We start from the raw sequence: 19246 nt of genomic DNA, 5'->3' as shown, positions 1-19246 counted from the left end.
CCCGTGAGAAATCTCATCGGAAGTTTCCTAGACAAAAGTCCTTTTACAATTTTATCTGAATGAATGCTAGTTAGTCAGTCATATAAAATTTTAGTTGATTAAAAAAATAGACCGTAAAAGAATTATATCGTTATCGTTATTCATATCATATTTGGAGTTTAGTCTCTTTTTGTTGCCAAAAAGGACATATGTTCACCACTTTGTGCTTGCATCCACTTGATAAACAAAGGAGCTGATTGCTTTTCTATAGACGTTTAGAGAGACTACCTTATCCAAGTTAGATAATAAGGAACTTCTAGTTTTTGTAAAGATACTTTGTCCTACCAACTTCATTATTAATGCAAGTTGACAAACTTTTTACACGATTTACTAAATTTCAGGCATGTCTTGTTTTGTTGAAGAAAAATCATATATTCCAACCAAAGAATAATTGTGGGATTTTGCTATCTGTCTTAGGCTATTGCACGAACTTCATTAAGGTTGAAAAATTCAGAAGGGTATCTATCCATCTAGAGTCCATAGGGAAAATAAAGCACGATTGTATACACTAGGCATTAAAGAGAAAGCAAGATGAGTGCATTTGTGTGAGATATCTAGATTATTCCTTTGGCATTTTATTGTGTGATTATATCGTAATACATACCATCTGGAATAGCAGTAACATATGCTGACAACAGAGCAGTTGAAAGTTAACTAGTCATTGATGGAAAAGATCACTCCGTTTTCGCGGATGAAGCTGTGTGTCGTGTGATCAACCACCTACACCGGAAATAGAAATTACAACATGTCCTCAAGTTAAACATACTTGTATGTAATAGCATGTCATGTCTAGAAACAGAGTACAGCTGAAAGGCCTTGGGTTGATGAACGCACCTCACAAAATAGAGCAAAGTAACTGTAATACTGAGAGGCATACAATGTTACCAGACGGACTATACATTAAGATACATAGAAAAAGGGGTCAAGCCAGCCAGAATCTTCTGTTCCCTTAGTTCATGGCATTGCAATGAAGCAAAACTATAGCTAGTCCAACCATAATAATCAGCTCCTGGTCTAGGTTTTTGCCTTTTTTGTATTGATCATTTCCCTTTTAAGGCTATATAAGTGAATCTACACACTCTTGCCTTTCTTCAATAGGATCCTAATTCTTCTGAACTTGAGCTAATAAAGACCAACTCCATTAGATTTAGCATACCAACCATGGCTTCAATACTTGCCAGTAATTCACTCTAGCTTGTTTGCAACCTGACGTTAACAAAATATACAAACCAAGATGATTACATACATTTTTGCAACTTCATCCAAAGCAAAGACAAGAAAACGAGTACTAGAACATAAACACACACGTGACATGTACATCAATGAGAACACACAGGTTTGGGTATACGCAGAATTTGCTTCACAAAGGCGTATCATCAGCTTGATTGATTACATCTACAATAATGCCGACTTCAATCAACTTCTGGAATTCCAATTGAATGTTCACTGACCAGAGGAGGGAAATAAATATCCCCAAATTCCTGACGGGGTAAAACTTAAATGTTCTAATCAGGGGAGTCCTAAAGCTAATCTTGAAAACAAATAAATGGATATACACAATCAAATTCCTACGTAGCTTTTGCATATTCTCCTAAAGGCATGTAAAAAACAAGAATTAGTTCAGAGAGAAAGCTCACATTGGTGTTGCTCAACTCTAAATTGTAAAAGGCCATTGTATGATCCTTAAACAGTGGCCCAGCATGCCATGTCCCTCGGTTCAGCTTAAGAAATTTGGTACCCGCAACCCTGAAAACGCGGACATCCTCGACAGCAGGAGGCACATAGAAATGACCACAAGGAGATTGCAGAATGTTCCTGCCCGTGTCATCCTTGTCTTTTTCAATGCCGTCCACGATGGACGGCTTAGCAATTCCAAGATACCAAACATGACCACCGACCGAACCAAGGCATTGGGTCACACTTGCGTGATGCGTGATTGTAGAGAACTTAAGTCGTCGGTTTTTGAGTTGCATAATGTAAAACCTGTTAATATAAGCATTCCACCATCACAGATTCCTCTAAACATATTTTAGGCAAAAAGAAGAGCGAGCCTTATCATGTTTGTTAGTAATTTTACCTGGGAACGCCGTGACTGAGGTCTAGTTGAGCATCTTGGGGTCCGAACTCGTCGCCGTCGGACGAAGCCTCGATGACTTGGCCGTACTCTTCGAAGCTCGCCGGAGTGGCTTCGATTGGCTGCAGCTCTATCACCTCTGGCGCCGGCTTTGAGTCACCAGAGCCATCCATTTTCCCACCCACTTTGAGAGAGAGAGAGAGAGAGAGAGAGACAGACACAGACGAGGAGTCCAACGGTTCAAGGACGGATTTGAAATAATAATGTTGTTTTAAACATTTTTCGTGATACGGACAGTCGTATTAACGGATGTAATTCAGATTAAAAAACCAAAAATTCCATCTGAGTATCTTAAGTTTCATTTCGCATTAAAATTTCTTCGAAAGGATTTAGTACATGATTCGGTGTTCAGGATTTATTTGCCAAAGTAAGTTCATTTGGGTCTTATCTTGATGTCTTTAAAAAATAATAGCATCCGATCGATCAGCTTTCGTTCTCCTTGAGAGGGGCTATTATGGACTGACATGTTGCATTCATGCGGCTTGTGCTGCTTACACGAGTAAAAACGAGAGCCAATTGTTTTCAGTCCCACTGTTTTTTATTTTTAATTATTTTAAAACGAATAAGTAATGGAAAATGCTAGATTTGAGTCCCCGCTCCCGTTGGGATGTAGTAAGTGTATTTCTATTTTTTTTTTATATAAATTTTTTTAATAATTTTAAATATTTAAAAGAAATAAAAAAATCATAATATTTTTTATTATTAATATTTATTATATTCGATATACATGCATTTTGTCGGATGCAAGTCATTGCTTGAGATTCTTTTTTTTTTTTGAAGAGGATTCTTATTTCATTTCCACATGGTCGTTGCTTGCTTTGTGATTGGGAAAATAAGATGCTTCATTCCATAAATAATAAAAGAAAAAGATATGGCTACGAACTATTTGCTTATTGCTATAATAGAACTGAACAAAATAAAACGTTCAAAATCCATTATCTTACACCAGAATCCAGATTCTCTCGAAAGAATTCAGATTGCTTTCCATTTCCAAAAATAAAAAAGAAATATAAAAAGAACAAGTTTGATATTGTCTCGTTTGTTTTCATAATTACTCTCAACTCATCACATCTCATCTAATCATTATAATTTTTTTAAATTTCTATACAAAATAAAATAATATAAAAATATATATTTTTTAATAATATTTTTTTCAATTTTTAAGTTTAATCTCAATTCATTTCATCTCAACTAATCTGTAAAAACAAACACGCCGATAAAAAATAGGTAATATAGTTGACATCCATTAAAATTAAGCTCTAATTATAAGGCAAGCATACATGCAATCCTCGCCAAATTTTGAATTGTCTAGTTTTTTCTTCCATATTATGCTAAGGAACATGATAAATTAATCTTTGAATTATCTTACAAGCATATATGGCTGACAATCGACAAGCAATGTCTGGGAATTCCATTCCTGGACCTCAAAATAGTCACAAAGGTTCATGGGCAAGCATGACCTTTAAAAGTTAAAGATTATGAATGAAAGGAGAGGACGATTTTCGTTCGTTGGATTGCAAAATCAAAGAATCTTTCAATAGGATTATAAGAACGCAGATCCACTACTCTTTGTATTTCCAAGCATCACATCTTTAGCTTAATTCATTAATTTTGGAAGCTAGGTAATGGCTACCACCTGCATCAGGATGGTTGGCGACCATGACTCTTCTATGTGCTTCTTTGACCTTGTCTGGGGTTGCATTCTCTCTGTTAAACCATATGAAAGAATAATGGTTTTCATCCAATACAAAAGGTAGAAGAACAAATTCGTAATCGGATGGGTAAATAAAACTAGGCTGTGAAAAAAAAAGGAAGTGGCAATAAAAAAAGGAGGTGCCAAAGGTGAAACAAAACGATATATAGCATGAGATCAGCAGCATTAGTTGCACAACAGTAACTTTTTGTAACAATAAAAAATGGGAAGCCCGTTCTTGTTTCTTGAACAATCCTTAATATAAAACTTGTTCTTAGCTCTCCAAGTCTTTTGAGGGTAAATCTTATGACTTTTTCTAACCACAACATTATTAGAGCTTTACCAACTGTATATACCACAGGCAATAAAAAAAATGACATTCTAGCCTTGTTAAGTTTACAAAATTATGAATTTCATAAGTCCGTCTTTACCCGATTACTACAACTAGAGTTCTCACTTTTGATGTATTCGCTTAATCCAAGTAATTATTTATCCATGTTAAGTAACAGTTTAGAAATTCGTCTCAACTAACAAAATTCTTGGAGAGGAAGGGTTATGGATTTTTTGGTTAGCTGGCAAAGCATCTGAGGTAATACTCCAATTGCAGCTACGTAGAAGATGATACCGATCTATCTATGGCGATGCATATAGATGGAGAGAAATGACGAAGTTTTGAGAATTGTGAACAGACAATAGACGAGATTATAATTTTATTTCTTCATAGTTTATTCCATTGATCGATTGTAATAGACTTTAATAGCATGAACGTACATGATTTCCTTGTATCTTTAAACACTCATACATAGGTGTGGCTCTTGTATATGTCTCATATACTTGGCTTTGCCTATTTTAATAAAATTATTATTTATTGATAAAAAAAACTAACAAAATTTTTGAATCCGCCCTTTAGTGCACTCAACATGATCCATGCAACCATTTTTCTTTCCTCTTAAGTCTAAAGTATATATATATTTAGGGGTGTAAATTTGAATTGGAAAATCAGACCGGACCGATTTTGAACATGTTCGGTCCGGGACTAGATCTTGTAACCGTAAAACTGGCCGGACCTGGTTCCATGGTTTCCAAGACCAGACCGGTCCGTTGGGAAAAACAAAATTATATATATATAAATTTTATACAAAATTAATATTATACAAAATATTTTTTATATATAATATATAATTATATATGAAATAATTTCACATTATAATTTATAAATTATAACATAAAATGTTAATTTTAAATATGAACATTTGTAATTTGTTTGATCGTATGTTATTAATATAATTATATATAAGATAATGTTATTATAATTTACAGAATAAAAGTTTAATCTTAAATATGAAAATTTAATTTATCATATGCTTTCAACATAAAATATATATTTAAATTATTAATAACACTTTATTTATAGCTATACTAATATATAACTAATTATATTGATATATTATATATAGCTAAATAATCACATATAAAATAATGATATAGTACTTAGTTAATACTAATTATTAATACTCAATTACTATATTAATACTATCACTATAATAAATTACTATACTAATACTATAATACTATTAATAATATAGTTATAATAAATTAAACTCACTATAACAATTAACAAACTCACTATAGCTATAGTTATACTTATACTAATATATTTATACTAAATCACTATAACTAATACTAATATATAACTATTACTAATATATAGCTATACTAATAGTCTAATATTGATACTATTATATAATTTAATATATTATATAACTAATCCTAATATAGATACTAATACTAATAGTTTAATATAAGCTATAGTTATACTTATACTAATATAGTTATACTAAATCACTATAACTAATACTATACTGTAGTATTAGATATAAATCACTATAATTTTTTTTAATAGGTTAAATCACTATAACAAAATATATATATAACTATAATAGTATTAGTATAGTATAGTATATAGTATTATTATGATAGCATCACTATAATAGTATAATATATAGTTAGTATTATAATATATACTATATATAAACTATACTGTATATTATATATATATATATATATTATGCATATAGACTAAATTTTAGTCCCAAAGGCCAAATGGCGTCGTTTAATGGGGCTATTACAATTACATACCACCAACCCCCCCCTCCCCTCCTTCCCTCCCCGCTCGACCATCTCTGCCCTGCCTCCCGAGTCCCCGAGTCCCCGCAGCCGTCTCTCACGCTGTCAACAGCCCCTCGCCGTCGACACTGTTGGTCCGTTCTGTTATACTCCGCGTCCAGTTGTTCCCGAGGCTACAGAATCACAGATATTGTTTTCCCCTCTCTCGGCGAGCTAATCGGTATGTGAACATATATATGCTTTTTAATTTTCAGAATCTTACATTTACTTCATGAATCATCACAATATTTCAATTCATTGCTAATTGATTCATTTCATTTAGGGTTTTTTTACAGATTTCGAAATCTGATTAGGGTTTATATTTTATAGTTTTTTTTGTATAGCTCCCCATCAAGCTGAATCTGTATTTTATAATTGTGGAAGGTATAATTTGATATTTGATATTTTAGGATTTAGGGTTTATAGATGTTGTATAGCTCCCCATCGAGGATGAACGTGTATGGTTCCCCATCCAGCTGAAAATAGCTTCATTTATTTCCTTTTTGTTTTTGTGGGTAATTTTGTTTGTTTGTTCATATATATCTGTTAGTAGATTTGAACCTGATAAATTTTTTTGGGTTGCATGGATGTCAATCAGTTATTCTACTGGTTTGGTTTCTTGCGTGTTCTGTGTTTTCTTGAATCATTACAATGTTTTCCTGCATTGTGTGTATTCTCTATTTGAATTTCTTTATGTGTTTATTCTAAGTGTATTCTTTTTGTGTGTATTCTTTATGATCTTTCTTGCACTGTGTGTATTCTCTATTTGATTTTTCTGTTATTTCATTGATGATTTTTCTTTCTCTATTAATCTTTATTCTGTGTATTGATATAAGGAACCCAAAAGCTTTTTCTCTTGTGCTATGTAACGAGAGGTAGGGTACTTTGCCCTTTTGGCTTGTCGTTGCAATTCATATACTTGAGATTCCTTTATATCAATTTATTTGGTGTCCATTGAACACTTATAAAAAAAAGTCAGTTTTGGTTGATCCTTCTTTTTTTTTTTTTGTGTATTTTTTGTGAACTGGCATCAATATGTGCATAACTGCATATTGTAAAAACTTTAATGAGCTTCTGATTTAGGGTTTATTTTGTTGTTACGGTTTTTTTTTTTTTTAATATCAGATTTTATATTTTTATAGCAGATTTTTTTATCGCACATTTTTTATGGCAGCAGATTTTTTACATGGGAGCAGTTTTTTTATGGCAGAATTTTTTTTTGGTAGATGATTAAAACCGGACTGAAACCGGTAAAACCAGAAGTACCGGTTTAGGGGGGTAACCGGTGTGTAATCGGTTTTTGAAAATGCAAAACCGGTACATACCGGTTCGGTCCTAAATTTTGTCTAAAACCGGACCGGTTACACCCCTAACTTGTTTCTGTGGATTTTACATATGCTGATTTTTGCTGTGAATCTTCACATGAACTTTGAAATCCAACTTTTCCTTATATATCAGCTCAATCTGTTATGTTAAATCATTTCCAGATTGTTTCAACTAAATATAATATCAACTTACCTACAAAAAAATGATACTTCTATAACTTGATAGACAACAAAGCTACTGACATATTGTTGCTCTGCTGATGGTTTAGATATATATTGGACATCATTTTAAGCAAGGCTAATCTTTCATAAAGCTTTTGTTTGTTGTCTTGCAATATATTGGACACAATCTCAATTAAAACAAGATAGAAAATTATGTCTGAGAAAACAGGAGGTTTTATACTCTGTGAATTAAATGCATTTACTTGGTCAATTCTGAACAGACAGGCAAGAAGTTCTAAGTTGCCTCACTAGCTGTTGCATTAATTGAGTCATGGATTCCACATTAGTTTTAAATAGTACATCATTCTTATTGAATCAATGTGTATTAATTTCTTCTCTTATATACTAGTAACTAGCACTTTGAATCCAAATGCATTTTCTGTCCTTCAAGAAGGAAAATCATAATTAACCCAATTGAAGCTTTTAAAACAGTGTCAGATCTCATGACCATAATTGAAGAACAATGGTGGATAATCATAATTAATTGCCTTCTAAATTGAAAATTAAATAAATATAAGAAGAAAAACTAGAGTCTTGGGAAGTTCTATGTTGAAATAAAGAATAAGTTTTATTATTATATGCATTTGTTAAATCTGGTTGCATACTTTTATTCATTGAAAACTATTGAGTTCAACTCATATAAAATGTTTGATTCTTGCCAAATGTTATTGCTGCACCTAATCAATTGTACTTATAAAACTTATGCCAAACACTAGCACATGTATTTGCAAGCATACAATGGACTATTTTGGGTGATATTGAGTCTGATATGCATCTTTTCTATGACTGCCCTTTAGCTATCTAGGACTGTTTGGGTGCATTTCTTGACATTATTTTGATGTATCATCATTAATTTCAAGACCATTTTGAGGTGCTGCAATCTTTATACATAAAACCATCAATTTTAATACTCATTTTCTGTACTCTCTTTTAATATTCTATTTGAATATAATATGCAAAACTAGTTAATGAGCTTTTTGATTTCTTGGCTGCAGGAATTGACAATGGACTATTATTTGGTGTGAGATTAAATCACTGGCAACACAACGATTGGTGTAAGCCACGGATCAGTCTGGACTTAATACATTAAACGACGGGGCCGTTTTCACAGGATTTATTTACTACAACCTCATCTATACTATATGACGTACCTTTTCCACAAGAACATATCAACGTTGTCGTTTTTTATTTGATTGGCTGGCTCCATTATTCTTCTTCTTCTTCTCTGAGAAACCCTACACTATCTCACTCTCATTGTCTCTCCCAATTGCCCAAATGCCAAAACCCTAACACGCTTTTAGATACTCCATGGATACCCACTCACCTCCAAAGCCTCAATTAATCCAACCACAACTCCTTCAAACCATAGCCCAAATCCTGACCTCCTCGAATGCCCCACTCCATTCACTGACCCCCTACCTTCCCCACCTGACCCAACCCATCCTCCTTTCCCTCCTTTCCTCGAAAACTCTAGCCTCCCGTCCTTACACCCTCCTCTCCTTCTTCAGGTTTCTCCAATCCCACTCTCCCTCGCTCACCGCCTCCCCTAATTGCGTCCTCTCTATCCTCCCCTCCCTCTTCTCCCACAGCAAATTCTCTGACGCCAAGTCCCTCCTTGTCTCCTTCATCCCCTCTGATCGCCAGCACCAGTTGCACCGCCTCATCCTCCACCCTAGTCCCGAGGTCCCCAAGCCCTGTAGAGCACTTCTAGACACTTCCATTGGTGCCTACGTCCAGTTGAAACAACCCCACCTCGCCGCGCAGATTTTCAAGAAGATGAAGCGGCTTCGCCTCCCTCCCAAGTTACTCACCTGCAATACTCTCCTCAATGCCCTGGTAAGACACCCATCTTCTTATTCCATCGCCCTGTGCAAGGAAGTCTTTAACGATGCTGTTAAGTTAGGAGTGAAGCCAAATACGAACAGTTTTAATATTTTGATATATGGCTATTGTTTGGAGAACAAGTTTGGAGAAGCTTTGGACTTGGTTAATAAGATGGGTGATTTTGGCTGTTCACCCGATAATGTGACTTACAATACGATTTTGGACGCGTTTTGTAAAAAGGGGAGGTTGAAGGAAGCGAGGGACTTGTTGCTGGATATGAAGAATAGAGGATTGTTGCCAAACAGGAACACGTATAACATATTGGTCTGTGGGTATTGTAAATTAGGGTGGTTGAAGGACGCTGCAAAGATTATGGAGTTGATGACGCAGGACAACTTGTTGCCGGATGTTTGGACTTATAATATGCTGATCTGGGGGTTGTGTAAAGAGGGTAAGATTGAAGAAGCTTTAAGGCTAAGAGATGAGATGGAGAATTTGAAGTTGTTGCCAGATGTGGTCACATATAACACGCTGATTGATGGGTGTTTTGAGTGGCAGAGCAGTTCGGATGCATTTAACTTGATTGAGGAAATGGGTGAGAGGGGAGTGAATCTAAATACGGTTACTCACAATATAATGGTTAAGTGGTTTTATAAGGAAGGGAAAATGGATGAAGCAAGTGATGCTGTGAAGAAGATGGAAGAAAGTGGGTTTTCTCCCAATTGTGTTACCTACAATACTTTGATAAATGGGTACTGTAAAGCAGGGAACATGGAGAAAGCGTTTAGAATGATGGATGAGATGGGTAGGAAAGGCTTGAAGATGGATGTTGTTACCCTTAATACTATTCTACACACTCTTTGTGGGGAGAAGAAGCTTGACCAAGCATACAAGTTGCTTACTGGTGCCAGTAAGCGTGGTTATATTCTTGACGAGGTAAGTTATGGAACTTTGATGATGGGATACTTTAAGGATGAAAAGCCGAGCAAAGCCTTGGAGGTTTGGGATTCACTGAAAAAGAAAGGGATCCTTCCCAGTATTATCACCTATAACACTATAATTGGAGGGCTATGCCGGTTTGGAAAAACTGATCAAGCAATAGACAAGTTGAATGAGCTTCTAGAGAGTGGTTTTGTCCCTGATGAAACTACATACAACACAATTATACATGGTTATTGCCGGGAGGGTGACATTGAGAAAGCATTTCAGTTCCACAACAAAATGGTTGATAATTCATTTAAGCCGGATGTAATTACGTGTAATATTCTTCTCCATGGACTTTGTAGAGAGGGAATGCTGGAAAAGGCTCTTAAGCTTTTCAACACGTGGATTTCGAAGGGGAAATCTATTGATGCAGTTACTTACAACACATTGATATCGAGTCTATGTAAAGAAGGGAGATTTGAGGATGCTTTTGATCTTCTCGCAGAAATGGAAGAGAAGAAATTAGGGCCTGATCGGTATACATATAATGCCATCCTTGGTGCGCTTACAGATGCAGGTAGGATTAAAGAAGCAGAGGAGTTCATGTCAAAAATGGTTGAAAATGAAACTCTACATGATCAGCCCTCACAAAGGCCCGAGGAAGATGTGGTAACTCACGAATCCCTAGAGGAATCTGATTCAAGTTCTATTGCTTATTCAGAACAGATCAGTGAGCTGTGTACTCAAGGGAAATACAAGGACGCAATGCGCTTTTATGAAGAATCGACTCAAAAAGGTGTCACCCTCAATAAATCAACCTTATTTAATTTGATGGATGGGCTGATCAAGAGGCGAAAGAGTATATCAAAGGCTGCTCGAATGTAGTGACTCCTACATCTCTTATGGACGGTATCCAATGGTGTTGCTCATCACCATGCTTCTGCATGGCTTTGCACATAGATGGGAAGAAATTCAGGTTTTTTTTAAAGTACTTTTTCATTCTTATTACTTCAAATACTTAAATGGTTCTGATGATGTTTAAAAAATCATTTGTATACTATTTGACTCATGTTGGAAGGTGATGTAACTGTAAGAAGAGGTGCTACAGTTATATGATGATAATCGATGATACCGAGTGAGTTATTTCCTCTTTTATTCTTTATTAAAAGAATTACCTATGTTACAGGCTCACTCAACAAAGGATATAGCTCAAGGTGAAAACGGGCTGATGGATGATTTGATGTTTTCTCAACTTCTGCATAATGTTCTGGCAGCTATGGCTTGGCACAAGGCAGAGGAGGATGTTCTACTTAAGATAAAAGCCACCTCTGCAGGAACGAGTAAAAGATATCCTCCCTTGTGCTTTGCTGATGCTCTCCTTATCTTCTGTGAAGGTGAAACCAACTGTCCTCTTTGTTGCTTATTGCCTTGAGGTGTTTTGGCAGCTCTCTAGACTTTCTCCTAACCCTGACAAGAGCAACGTGTTTGGCAAGAACAGATCTTGAGATTGCTTGGATATAATGCAGGTTGTCTTCCTGTTTGGTACCTCTATGTGCCACTGATATCTTCCAGACTCGAAGGATTCAACTGCAGAACTCTAATGTGCCACTGAAATTGATTGGGCCAGAAAGGACAGAAAATGAGTTACTAGAGTGACTTGTTATTAATTGTTAGAGCATTGTGGTTGTCAATAAGCTCGAGCTTAAACGGCATCCCCTCGTTTCAGGAATAGTGGAAGGTTACTGGATTTAATACCAATGGGTGCATTTGAGACTTACAATAAAACAATGGAGCACTCAAAACTGCAATCAAGATCAATGCAAGGTGGTGCTTTCTATACATTGGTCTCATAATTTATCTTCTTTTCGTTGAAGTTATGTTTAATTTCGCATGTAATTTATTTCGACATTTTTGTAGAATTGCCAAGTTCATGTACAGAAAACGGGAAAAATGGAAAAGACAGAAATTGGCTGACGTGCCTTCTAAACGTGACATGCATATATTATGAGAGAAATGCTTGGGGTTCGATTGTGCATGGGTCTCGAGCACTGAGACTTTTTTTTAACTTAATGATTAAGTAAATAAGTGTTTTTCTAAATGACGTTATGAAATATTTAATGATATAAAAAATGTATGAAAAAAAAATCAAGAAGAAAAAAAAAGACATTTAGCTTTAGAGAAATGTTAGTATGTCGCTTGAGTTTGGCTCTTCACTTTGGCTGTTTATGTATTTAAATTTTTTATTTAATAATTAAGAAAATGACTTTTAATATATTAGTATATATTTTTTTATTTTTTAAAAATATTTAAATATGTTAAAAAAATGAAAGAAAAGAAAGAAAAAAAAAAGAAGAAGATAAATTTATAATAGGCGCACGCCAGCAATCATCGCTGGGCGGTAGCCTAACACTCCACAGTGAGTATAGCACGACATATATTAGAAGGGACTTTATCCTTTATTTCTCTTCGCAGAGATGTTGATTTTTAAGTTACTCAAGATAATGTACCGATGCAATTTGCTGGACTTCAGTGCTACTTTGCAAGAATAAATTTTTATAACTTTCTAACACTCCACATTATTTTTAATTTTTATTATTTTTTTTCTTTTATTAAATATTTATTATATAAATAATAAATAGAAAATTGGAAATAATTTAAAAAAAAATAAACTCAAAAAAAATAAAAAATTAAAAAAAATATAGAGTGGTGGAGACTGTGTAGCAAAAGTCTTAAAGATGATGATATTACTTCGGTTGTGCAATATTCCTATACAAACTGTGCACTTTTAGATGACGACGAAAAGCAATTTGATGGGTCTTGAGTTTTGACTTCCTTTTAGAATCAAAATTCCTCATGATCTGTGCTTTGTTCTTCCTTGTGCATTACGTCAGAATTAGTTAGTTTGATCATATTCAGTTGAATTTGGCCCATGTGGCAGTCAGTCATATTCCTTTTGGCACATTTCACACTTACAAGCAAACAAAGACTCTGTTATGTTCCATGGAATTAAGCAACTTTTAGTGGACAGAAACTTTGGTCCGGTGAAGAAAATTTTTATTGTCTTGTTTTGGCGGAAATGAAAAGATGGGTGGGGGGAATCCATTAATTTCAGGTGTTAGTCTTGTGACTTGATGGAAGGGTAACGTCTGTTCCGGGCAATATAATAAATTCATATATTATATATTATTCCATTCTCTTCCCCTATATATATATATATATATATATAATATATATATATATATAGCTGTCTTAGGGCCCACATTATTCTTTTCTTTTCTTGATTATAATCAATTAGCTTATCATATTGCATTAAGGATACATGAATTAATTTCATGAATAATTAAATGAATTCTAGAATGCAATGCTCTTTGATCTCAGCCATTAATTAATATCATGCATTAATTATTCGATCCTTTCGATCGATGACAATAGTATATATGTACATACATGATGAAATACATTACTTCTTCTTCTTATTTTTTAAACTGTAAATAAAAATAAGTAAATAATTCAATGCTATCATATATTAATATACATGCATCGATCCTGAAAATAGTCATGCATGCAGGAATGAAGCGAGCAGCACTATCTATAGTAGTATAATAGGGGGACAAGGGAGTAGGCCAGGACACCAACCTCCTTTCCGTTTTGGTTGCCAATATCACCACCAACTAAAAAGCTTTTTCCGATAAACATTTCCGTTATTATATATATATGTATATATTTCATTATGATCATCTCTATCATTATATGCTGATCTATCATTATTATCTGATCTACCTTTTGATCTTTCCCTATTTATTATAATTTAACTTTGGTATGCGCTTCATCTTCTCATGATCACCAAATTCAGGTCCATTAATGAAGATCATCGAATCTTAATGTCCCCCTTTGGTTCTAAATCTTTTTTCCCCCATTGTCTTGCTTAGTGGGAACGCAATGCTTTTGTTAGATATATATATATATATATATATATATATATACATATATATATAAACAATAAGGGTGTTCGAATCAGATTCTTTCTTGAAGCCCACCAAGACCGAAATCTCTAGCTAGCATGCATGCAGTACGAATATTAAATTAACACATGAGGATCATGTCATTCCTCACATGAAGTTGGATCTTGATTTCTTGAGTTGGGGTAGGAGAAGTGGCATCCAACCTTACCTTTGATTGACATGCTAGCTGCATAGTACCTAGCTAGTGGTATCTAGAAGTACCCCTTGTGCTCGAAAAAAAGAAAGAAAAAGAAGAAGAGTAACGTCACTACAAGAAAAAGTAGTATTAATTTGTGACTATTTTTTTACGATAAAAATAACGTTAAAAAATAGATTCATTTTAGTTAAAAATTGTCATTTCACTTAAAATAATCGGTCGCAAATACGCAATTTTCTTATAGTGCGTCTAGCTAGCTAGATTAATCCTACAAGAAATGATCATTTTCTTCATTTGAAATTACGTGCAATATATTGAGAATTTGGCTTCTACATCCAGCTAATTATTCGATTTGTTGGTAGATCTATATATATGGTACAGAGGTTCAGTCAAACTCATTCCTATGCTTTTTGTAATATTTTTGCCTCAAATTAATTAATTCATCGTTACATCATTGCGTCAAAGCTGTGATGAGCTGCCATTGTAGTACTTCTTGTTATATGATATATGCATCATTGCATGGATTATTAAACATCGATGCCGCCCCCCCAATCACTAGCTAGCTAGGAGTAGTACTCTACCAACAAATTAACCTATATGGCTAACCTTTAAGGGTCGATTTGGTAAAAAGAAATTCCTCACGTTTTTTATAAAAAGGAAAAAAAAAAAAAAAAACTTGTCTGATTTATTAGTAGCAAGTGTTAATGCATGCCCCGACGTTATTATTTAAACACTTAATTAATTAATTGCTTTTGGGAAGCAGCCATGGGTTTGCTTTTCAAACTTCCACATGCACACACAAATTATTATATATGCATGTTTTCAAAATTTTCATTTCGAAACATAATTTATTTATATTTTCAATCTATAATAGAATCAATTAATTAATTAATTAGATATGAATGTTGAGACGGACGAAAAATTTGCCAGGTGACATAATTTAATTTCTTAACAATTAACTAATTAAGGGTACAGGTGACTAATTACCCTTACATGATTATGACCAGGGGAAAGCCCAATCAAATTAATTACCAGATATATTGTTTTTTAAACAAAAAAAAAAAATTTAATTACCAGATTAGCTTATATATATATATATATATATGTATCGAACATATAAGAAATTCTGCAAAATAAACTTGTGTCTTTTATTTGATTCGGGATATATACTTTTGCTTTGATTTATATATAACTTGTTTCAACTTTACGCCAAACTTTATCACTATATATATATCTTTTCACAAACCCACAATATTATTCCCACTAGCTACCATTAGTACTTATGGGAAAGATCCCATGCATGCATGCATACATAACCCAGTTGTTGCTTAAATTCCCATTTGCATCTCTTTTTTATGCAATTAGAAGTTTGAAAAGAAAACAGTACGTACGTGTGGTGTGGGAAACCTTATCAAACAAGTCCAACTAAGCAACGACGCGTGACCAGTGTTTTGTATAAAACACTGGTCCACGCGTCGTTGCTTAGAGAGATATATATATATATATATATATATTTATGTTAATACTTAAAATGGAGGCCAGTTTTCAAAATTGACTTAGATCCCACAAGTTAAGCTAAAAATTAATCATCTCGTTGTAAATTTATTTATTTTTTTGAACCAATGTTCTAAATTTATTTGATTATTGATGACAGTATTAATACTATTTCTAAAGCACATACATAATAGTATATATATATATGTTAGAACATGACCTAGTTCTTGGATTAATATGGATGTATCAATATTATTAATTTTTTTTTTTTTTTGTAATCTTAAATATTATTACTCCTGTTATATTTTTCAAATCATGATATGATACGAAATTAATAATTTCCAAAAGATTAGAACTATTTCGTGATAAAGTTAATCTGATTTTTTTTTTTAATAAATCCTTGTTAAAAATACAAATTACACCCTGCATTACTAATTATGTATGTGTCGACTTAATTGAGTGTGTTGTACGTGCAGTACAAGAAGTCAATTGATGCAGAATGTTTCATGCTCTTCTAGCCTTCGTGTCTCAAATTCTGTGGTTGGCATTATTATATTAGAAAGAATATATATGAGTACTTGATACATAATAGTCTAATTTACGAACGAACGTTTAGAATCTTCGAGTCGTCCTGATCAAATACATGAGATTTATGTACTAATTTATTGTCAACTCTATCATGCATGTTCTAATTATATTTGATTTTTCTCGATTGGGTCATTGCGTTTTGCTAGCTAGATCATCTTGATCATTATTATTATTATTATTTATTCTGTAAAGTTAATTGGGAAAACAAATACAGCTAGTTTCACCAATATGCCTTTGTTAAAACCATAAATTAGGTGTTCTTTAATTACTTCATGTAGTAGTACTGAAGCATTCCTAATCAAAAAAGTAGTACTAGATGATCACGATTAGGGTTAGGGTTCATTGTCTTTATTTACAATATAGAATATTCCTTAATTCCACTATTAAGTACGATTTCTACCATTTGTTTGACTTTTGATCCAAGAATATTTTAGCTGGACAGGGAATATTAAACATCGTGCTTGTATTTAACAAACCTAAGTAAACTTTTGTTGGTTTATTGATAATGACGGCCCTCGATTAGTATATATATCTTTAATTAATTATGATATTGTAAAATGCGCGCTGTCACTTGTCAGACGTTGTCATAAGCTGATTAGTCCATTAATCCAGCTTTTTAGTGAACATAACTATTAATGTTGCTCAGGATCAGTACTAATTAAAACGTCGAGGGCCCATGCATGCAGTAGTACTACCAATATTGTCTGTAGCAGCTTTTTTTCTTGCTTAATAATTCAATGTCTTTTAACAAGTTAAGGTCCACACGCAAATGACTCTAGCTAGCTAGCATGCATATATGACTTCTTGAAGCAATGACAGGATATCATGTACATATATATGGATGAACATTAATTAGCTAGCATTAATATATATTAATATAGTACTTAGAATCACTACAAGAAAAATAGATATTTGTGACGGATTATTTATAACGAAAATAATTATTTACGATGAAAACAGACTCATTTTAACAGTAAATAGTTATTTTCGTAAAAAATAATTAGCCACAAATAAACAGTTTTCTTGTAGTGAATATTACTTAAGATAATTAAGAAAGATCAACCAAATTATATATGTTGGGTTGTGTTAGTGCTTACATGACATGGCCTTGTTTTTTAGGAAAATTGTGATGTTGCGTTGCTTACATACGTGCTTACGTACGATTACTTACAGATAATTTCAACTGTAGATCATGTGTGCGCTTAATTAACTCATGACATACATACCTCCAAAATGCATGCATGAATATTAGTATACTACTGTACATGACTCATTTTAATCTAGCTGTACATGCATGCATGTATACATGATACATATAACATACGTGTATTAACACGGCTCGAGCTTGCTGCATATATCTTTACATGATGCATGCATGTTAACCACTTTAAGAGGCCAGGGGATGCATTTGCTTTTATATATATATATATATATATATATATATATATATTAGTGACCGGATGCAAGAAATTATAGAAAAAGTCCAACTAATTCCACCACAAACCCATGTTAAAAGACCCATTTTTTCCAAGTCGATATAGAATTAATCGCATTTCGAGCGTAGAAATAACGTCGTACGTACAATATATAATACAAAAGTCTATTTTAAATGTCACACTCTTCGTGACTTTTTACAATGGAAAACCTCTGATCGGTATTCTTGCCTAACTGAAAATGTACGTGTCGAAGTACAAGAAAATTAAATATTTATTTGTATTAATTTATTTATGATAAAAATTAATATATTCATTTTTATTATAAAAATAATCATTTTCATCATAAATACTCGATTTTTTTTTATAATACTCGATCGGTCTCTCACCGAAACGTACAATTAAGCTTGGTCATGATGGATCTCCGCCCCCAAGTACTCGATCGTTCTTCTCCCTTGGGCCCTAGCTGTCCTGTCGTTCAGTTAAAAATATCGGTGGATTGCAATACCTGCTGTCTCAATTGAGATGGCATATATCATGTATGCATCGATCATGTACAACTGATCTAAACTACATGAAATTAACGGCATGCATGATTAATGCGTTGTAATATAATTCATTCCAAGCTTACAATAAATATTAATGTTACTCCTAGCTAGCTAGCTTGCCAGCTACGTATAACTAGTACTAGCTAGCTAGTCGGTTTGCTAGAAGGTCTGCATCTGATCATTAGTTATTTTCTGATAATGAAATTAGCCACCTGTCATTCTTTTGGAACAATAATTGATATCTAGCTATATAAGATTTATCAGGTCATGATCATGTACGTACGAGTGGGAAATGATCATACCTTATTTTTCTTTAGTGAATTTATATACATTTTTAGCTTAAATATATAATAATAATAATATTACGTACACATGATTACATTATAAGTACGCTGATCATTATAAAAAATAAAAAATAAAAAAAAATTGTAATGAGTAGATATATATAAGTAGTACTACTGTTGAGATCCGATCATTAAAATTGTGGCATCTATTAATTTCACATTTTTTTTTTTATCAAATAATTATCTGTGATTACTGTTAGAATAAAAAAAGAGTAGCATATATAATTAGAGGATGGAAGACCGCAGCCCACAGGATCTTGTAGTAAGCTACCATGTTATGTCATTATTTAATCCGGAGACTGGAAAGGGTGCATGCATGGCGCGCGCATCGAAATTCTGAATTCATGTTAAAAA

At 33.4% G+C, this 19246-nt stretch overlaps 2 protein-coding genes across 6 annotated transcripts; one reads left to right on the top strand and one right to left on the bottom strand.

The window, feature by feature from the left end:
* Positions 1 to 452: 452 nt before the first annotated feature.
* LOC108997072 lies at positions 453 to 2444 on the bottom strand. 2 transcript variants are annotated; one of them, XR_001997129.2, is made up of 4 exons: positions 2117 to 2444; positions 1677 to 2022; positions 874 to 1245; positions 453 to 759 (listed from the first exon to the last, which is right to left on the bottom strand). XR_001997129.2 is itself a non-coding variant. In XM_018973179.2 (3 exons), exons 1-3 carry the CDS (start codon positions 2284 to 2286, stop codon positions 694 to 696), a joined length of 582 nt encoding a protein of 193 aa, XP_018828724.2. In that variant the 5' UTR covers positions 2287 to 2435; the 3' UTR covers positions 453 to 693. The 2 variants fall into 2 exon arrangements, 1 of the variants encoding a protein (XP_018828724.2); XM_018973179.2 differs by lacking the exon at positions 874 to 1245 and having other exon boundaries at positions 2117 to 2435.
* Positions 2445 to 5997: 3553 nt separating this feature from the next.
* Positions 5998 to 12381, top strand: LOC108997070 (pentatricopeptide repeat-containing protein At2g16880). Of its 4 annotated transcripts, none has more exons than XM_018973176.2 (4): positions 5999 to 6213; positions 8575 to 11303; positions 11514 to 11721; positions 11854 to 12381. In XM_018973176.2, the coding sequence occupies exon 2, from the start codon at positions 8888 to 8890 to the stop codon at positions 11210 to 11212; it is 2325 nt and encodes a 774-aa protein (XP_018828721.2). In that variant the 5' UTR covers positions 5999 to 6213; positions 8575 to 8887; the 3' UTR covers positions 11213 to 11303; positions 11514 to 11721; positions 11854 to 12381. The 4 variants fall into 4 exon arrangements, with proteins under 4 accessions (XP_018828720.2, XP_018828721.2, XP_035547782.1 ...); XM_035691889.1 differs by having other exon boundaries at positions 11826 to 12381; XM_018973175.2 differs by having other exon boundaries at positions 5998 to 6213; positions 8575 to 11315; positions 11514 to 12381.
* The last annotated feature ends 6865 nt before the right edge of the window (positions 12382 to 19246 follow it).

This window comes from Juglans regia, chromosome 7 (assembly GCF_001411555.2).
Source record: "Juglans regia cultivar Chandler chromosome 7, Walnut 2.0, whole genome shotgun sequence".
In the NCBI taxonomy this organism is placed as follows: domain Eukaryota; kingdom Viridiplantae; phylum Streptophyta; class Magnoliopsida; order Fagales; family Juglandaceae; genus Juglans; species Juglans regia.
Note: the sequence above shows the minus strand (reverse complement) of the source record. Positions and strands in the feature narration are given on the sequence as shown.